Here is a 6,452-nt window from a genome sequence, read left to right as displayed (position 1 = left end):
ACGCCGCTCATCCAGTACGGCTGCTCCAGCCAGCTGCAGGTGGGCGCCCCCCCCCCCCCCCCTGGGGGGACCCGTGGGGAGGCACGCTCCAGCTCACTCCGCGGAGCCCCTGCCAAGTCGACCGCCCCGTCCCTTCCTAGGCTGAAGGGTACTGCTCTCCTGGAAAAGCGATTTCCATCCCCACCCCCACTTTTCTGTCCTTTCTCGGGAACTGGAAGCCAAAACGTTGTGTAAGTCATCTGGCCTGGGAAAGAACCCACTCTTACACCCCGCCCTTCCGTTTTTCTCCCTTGCCCACCCATGTCTGGCCAAGCCCCTAGCCCCAGTGGAGCTGAGGGTTATCGCTGCCAAGGATTCGGGCCACCGCTGCTCGGTGGGCGAGTCCCCGCAGGACAGCCAGCTGCAGCTGAGACTGGCAAGGAGCGATAAGGAGACGTAATGTCTCCTTTCCCGGTCCCTCACTGACCTTCTTTCTCCCCCATATTTTTGGGGCGGGCTATTACATGAAACACCACTGCACTGGTTTCTGCTGAGTAGCCCCTCCTCGCGTCGTCCCGCACGGTTTTAGAGGTCATACAGGAAGGAATGGTTGGGTTGGCTTGAGTTGTTTCTTGTACTCAGGGTTGAAGGCAGGTTTAACGCCTGGAGAGAAAAAGTTCCAGAAGGTAGTTGTTATATTGGAAGACATTGTTTCGTAGTCATTAAGCAAATTTAAAGCTTATGTAATGATATAGAAAATGTTTATCCCACAATAATAGGGGAAGAAAAAACTTTGCATATACAGGGTGATTGTCATCTAGCGAAACTAAACACAAAAACAACAACCAGTTCATTGAGGGAAAAGACGGAAAGGAAACTATAAGACATATTAACATTGGTTATGTTTTGGTTAGTGAGGCTGAGCGATTTTTAGAAATTTAGAAAAGAAAGAAGTTATGGGAAAAAATAGAGGTTAGCTGTCCAGGCTAAAAGCTTCAGAAATCTGTGGTTCTGGCTGTATCTTCCAAGAGATAAGAAACAGACATACAGCCTACTTACTAGGTGCGTGTCTTTACATAGGCCATTTAAAAAGTTGAATTGTGGTTTTGGAAGGAGATGGTTGGGATTAGACCTGTTGCTGGTGAAATATCCCTTTGGAAGTTTCAGAACTTTAGAACTAGGTTATAAAAGCTTAAGAAATGATCCTTTAGCTCTCGGGTTGGAAAAAGCACATATCCTGACATCAGTGGCAATTTGTTGGAGAAACAGCTTTTGCAGGGATATATATTTTTAATTACATGTATCCTGGGGAAGCAGCCAAGCTGTTTTGAAGGACAAGACTGGATCCCTTTACATGTTGGAAAATAGTTACTTGTAACTCTAGACTTCGTAGACAACATCTGTAAGGAGCCAAGCAGACTGTTTATCAATGCTGGAGGAATTGAGGACAGCAACTGGACTCTCCCCTGCTGGTATTGCAGTTTCGGGGATTTAACATTTACATGTTCCTATTGTGCTTCATTATTATTCATTGAGGAAACTTGGCCAAACAAACCCCCAGTGACCAGAGACCTTAATCTGCATCCCATCCTTGAGTCTAACAGTGTCTTAACTGGACATTTTCTGTTTCAGTATGGGATTGATTTTTTTTTTAATTTTTAAAGGGATAAAGTAGAGGAAAGAGAGAATATTAACAGGATCCACATTTTTAAAAAATTTTATTTTTATGGTGATAAAGAAATGAGCATTAAAAACAAACCACAAACCACTTTGTCACCTAAATGACTAGGTCATATGATTAGTTTCTTCAGCTTTCTCAAGTATTATCTAAAAGGGGAGGGAAATTGAAAGTCCGTGTTTAAGGGTTACTTCCTTAAGCATTGTGTAAGGAGGGATTATACAATTCTTCAGACCCTCTTTATAATGTATGTATGTTCTTCTGGAAAGGGTTTCTAGAGCCAAACTAAGAAAAGTGTGTAAGTGATGACATTACGTACCTTTGTTGAGGTCAGAGTAAACAGACAGACTCCCCATAGGCTGGTTTAAAAGTAGATAATGTACATTGCCTGGAAGCATTCAAGTCAGCTTTGTGCAAGCATTTGGTCAGACTTCCAAGTCATTGTTTTCTTTGTTCATTTCATTACTTTTCCAGTTCTTCCTTTGTTCGGTTTATGTGCCAATGTGCACAGAGAAGATCAACATCCCCATTGGCCCGTGTGGCGGCATGTGTCTTTCAGTCAAGAGACGCTGTGAACCCGTCCTGAAGGAATTTGGATTTGCCTGGCCGGAGAGTCTGAACTGCAGCAAATTCCCACCGCAGAACGACCACAACCACATGTGCATGGAAGGACCAGGTGATGAAGAGGTGCCCTTACCTCACAAAACCCCCATCCAGCCTGGGGAAGAGTGTCATTCTGTGGGAACCAATTCCGATCAGTACATCTGGGTGAAAAGGAGCATGAACTGTGTTCTCAAGTGCGGCTATGATGCTGGCTTATACAGCCGTTCGGCCAAGGAATTCACTGACATCTGGATGGCCGTGTGGGCCAGCCTGTGCTTCATCTCTACCGCCTTCACAGTGCTGACCTTCCTGATCGATTCTTCTAGGTTTTCCTACCCTGAGCGCCCCATCATATTTCTCAGTATGTGCTATAATATTTATAGCATCGCTTATATTGTCAGACTGACTGTAGGCCGGGAAAGGATATCCTGTGATTTTGAAGAGGCAGCAGAACCTGTTCTCATCCAAGAAGGACTTAAGAACACAGGATGTGCAATAATTTTCTTGCTGATGTACTTTTTTGGAATGGCCAGCTCCATTTGGTGGGTTATTCTGACACTCACTTGGTTTTTGGCAGCAGGACTCAAGTGGGGTCATGAAGCCATTGAAATGCACAGCTCTTATTTCCACATTGCGGCCTGGGCCATACCTGCAGTGAAAACCATTGTCATCTTGATTATGAGACTGGTGGATGCAGATGAACTGACTGGCCTGTGCTATGTTGGGAACCAAAACCTCGATGCTCTCACCGGTTTTGTTGTGGCCCCACTCTTTACTTATTTGGTGATTGGAACTTTGTTCATTGCTGCAGGTTTGGTGGCCTTGTTCAAAATTCGGTCAAATCTTCAAAAGGATGGGACAAAGACAGACAAGTTGGAAAGGCTGATGGTCAAGATTGGGGTCTTCTCAGTACTATACACAGTTCCTGCAACCTGTGTGATTGCCTGTTATTTCTATGAAATCTCCAACTGGGCACTCTTTCGGTATTCTGCAGATGACTCCAATATGGCAGTTGAAATGTTGAAAATTTTTATGTCTTTGCTGGTGGGCATCACTTCTGGCATGTGGATTTGGTCTGCCAAAACTCTTCACACATGGCAGAAGTGTTCTAACAGACTGGTGAATTCTGGGAAGGTAAAGAGAGAGAAGAGAGGAAATGGTTGGGTGAAGCCTGGGAAGGGCAATGAGACTGTGGTGTAAGGTTTGCCAGGCTCCACGCTCTCCTCATTTGGAAAGGGGGATGCCAGCATTTCGGTGGAAGGGCTACTAAAAGTTTCATGCAGTGAATCTCAGTTTGAACACTAGCAACACTTAAGCGACCCTCATCAACCTGCCACCCCCTGCCCCCACCCCAGCATCATAAAACCAATGATTTTGCTGCAGACTTTGGAATGATCCAAAATGGAAAAGCCAGTTAGAGGCTTTCAAAGCTGTGAAAAATCAAAACGTTGATCACTTTAGCAGGTCGCAGCTTGGAGCGTGGAGGTCCTGCCTAGGTTCCAGGAAGTCCAGGGCGATGCTGTTTTCCCCTGCAGGGTGGGATTTGAGCTATGAGTTAGTAACTTGCAGGGAGAAAGATTTACTTTTTTAACCCTTTAAAGATTTAAATACTAACTGGGTTTTTCAGATAGCAAAACAATCTATAAACACTGGAAACGATGGGTTCAGAGAAGTGTTACAAGAGGTTTATAGTTGGCTGATCTAATATAAACATCTTCTGTGGTGCACTGTCTGCAGTTTAGAACTTTGTGGATTGCACTCCCAAGAGGTGGTGGTGTCAGAATCTTTCAGTGCCTTTGTCATAAAACAGAATTGTTTGAACAAACAAAAGTACTGTACTAACACACATAAGGTATCCAATGGATTTTTCTTCTGTCTCTTAAGTTTCAGCATCTCTGTTCTAGGCTGCTGCTGTTTTCTTCATTTTATATTAAAGGACTCAAAAAAGGTATTTTTATAGGAATTTTTGCACTGCAGCATGCCTAATGAGGGAAAAAGGAAGGGTGATTCACTTTTGGACAATCGCTTAATTCAGAGCAAAATGAGATTTACTAAGTTGACTTACCTTACCGACCCCAGAGACCTATTGCATTGAGCAATGGGGATTTAATATATTTTACTTGTGTGATTGCATCTATGCAGACGCCAGTCTGGAAGAGCTGAAATGTTAAGTTTCTTGGCAACTTTGCATTTACACAGATTAACTGTGTAATTTGTGTGTGTCAATTACAATTAAGAGCACATTCTTGGACCATGACATAGTATACTCAACTGACTTTAAAACTTTGGTCAACTTGCAGTCTCAGAATGATAGTGCCTTTTTTTTTTTTCTTTTTGAGCATAAGAATGTTATCAGAGTATCAGAGTTTGGTCTACTTACCACAGTGGAGACTTTTTCAATTTTGCAAAGGGAACTAAGGACAGTTAATCCAACTACTTGGTGCATAATTGTTTCCTAGTAATTGGCAAAGGCTCCTTGTAAGATTTCATTGGAGGCAGTATGGCCTGGAGTATTTATATGGTGCTTAATGAAACTCCGGAATGCCAGCCAGGAGCTTGATTGGTTAGTAGGGGATAAAGTGTAGACCATATGAAATAAACTGCAAACTCTAGCAGCACATGTCTTAATTGCCTTTTGGGGAGGTATCCAAAGCTTTTAAAATTTATGCTTTACTTTCCTCACAAGGGGGCACCCCCTAACAGCCTCTCAAAAGTTGCAATTTTTAAAAAATTGTAACTGGACTTTCTCTTTCCCTGTCTTGGGCCTTCCTCATCACAAAATCTTGGGGACAAATTGTTGACTGTATCACAGGTTGCTGTCCTTGTAACTCATACCTGTCTTTGCTTCAGCAGCTGCTTTGCAATAACTCATTTATTTACTAATTCATACCTCTTTAGGAAAATAGGAAAGTTTGGTTTTTTTTTTTTTTTAATTACACTTCTTTGTGGAGAAACATTTCCAGGGACTCAAAATTCCAAACAGACAATCAAATTCTGGAAAACAAGCATTTCTTCTTTTTTTTTTTTGCTTGAGTTTTATCCCATGGTTTAACATTTTCCTTCTTTCTTTCCTCTTTGTTTTTGTGTGGTTCTTGAGCTATCTGAGATCAAGATGCATATAAGGGCCATTGTGTGTTTTGGAAGGGAAAGTCTTGGGGCTTTTGAGACTAAAGTTCAGTGGGCACAGGTGACCCCTGCTGCTGTGTGCCCCATCTGAATACCTTGGCTCTGGGTCAGGTTCTTAGGAGCATGAGAATTGATCCCAGAAAGGACCAGTTTAACTCCATCTGAGACGACACTGCCTATGAAATGTACAATGTGAACTCCCTGTGCTACTTGCCGACAGTTCCCATAGCTGCCCAGGGCCCTGGAGCATGCACCCAGGGCAAGAGCCTGCCCTTACTCACGCTCCGCTCTGGTGTCTTGGGAGTTGTTCAGGGACTCTGTCCCAGGAAAGGGAAGGAGGACCATGTGGTACAGGACTGGCCTTGCTGTTAGAGTATAGGGGTTTGTGATGCAAATTTTTTTTGCAATGCTTCCAAGGAAGCATGTGTGACCAAGGCAGCACTTAGCAGAGGGCCACGCATGGAGTAGGGCTCAATATTTGTCAATTACTAAGTTATAACAATAAAGACTACTTGGGTAAACCCGGACACCTGAGTTCTGAGTTCTGGAGCTAGGGCCCTGACAGTATTTTTGGTTTTGACATATCTGTTTCACAAATCTCTTGCCTTCTCAGGGGAAAGTATATTTGATCAGATGAGGCCAGTGGATGCAGACTGGATTAGTAGCCTTAGCAATGCCACAGGGTTATAGGCCTTTCCTGTCACATTCCAGACAATGGAGAGTGTTTACAGTTTCAGGAAAGGAACTGTGTGACTGAAGAGTCATTTACCAGTGACTTTCAAGAGACTCCATCACCTCCTTAGTTGATATTGTTTTCTTAAAAAAATCAAGTATCAGCACATTTATTGGGTACCAACTGTGTGTAAAGCCCTGTGTTAGCCATTTTCTGGTATGTCGTGGGAGATAATCTCTGTTCTTCTAACTGACTTAGGGTAGGGATGCACCCAGGTCTATTGAACTTTGCTGCTGGTTTTGTCAAGGAGCAGGAGCCTTTGGACTCCCTTTCTGTTTCACTATCTCCATCTCATAAACCTCTTCTTGGGTCACTTTACCTTTAACACACCCC

General features: G+C 43.5%; 1 protein-coding gene across 1 annotated transcript; it reads left to right on the top strand.

Annotated features, from left to right (window-relative positions):
• The first annotated feature begins 6 nt into the window (after window positions 1-6).
• FZD4 (frizzled class receptor 4) lies at window positions 7-5,918 on the top strand. The gene is made up of 2 exons (XM_021717162.1): window positions 7-39; window positions 2,132-5,918. The coding sequence occupies exon 2, from the start codon at window positions 2,159-2,161 to the stop codon at window positions 3,458-3,460; it is 1,302 nt and encodes a 433-aa protein (XP_021572837.1). The 5' UTR covers window positions 7-39; window positions 2,132-2,158; the 3' UTR covers window positions 3,461-5,918.
• The last annotated feature ends 534 nt before the right edge of the window (window positions 5,919-6,452 follow it).

This window comes from Carlito syrichta, unplaced genomic scaffold (assembly GCF_000164805.1).
Source record: "Carlito syrichta isolate Samal-C Ts95f unplaced genomic scaffold, Tarsius_syrichta-2.0.1 Scaffold309418, whole genome shotgun sequence".
NCBI classification, from domain to species: domain Eukaryota; kingdom Metazoa; phylum Chordata; class Mammalia; order Primates; family Tarsiidae; genus Carlito; species Carlito syrichta.
The sequence above is the reverse complement of the archived record's forward strand: the minus strand, read 5'-3'. Positions and strand labels throughout refer to the sequence as shown.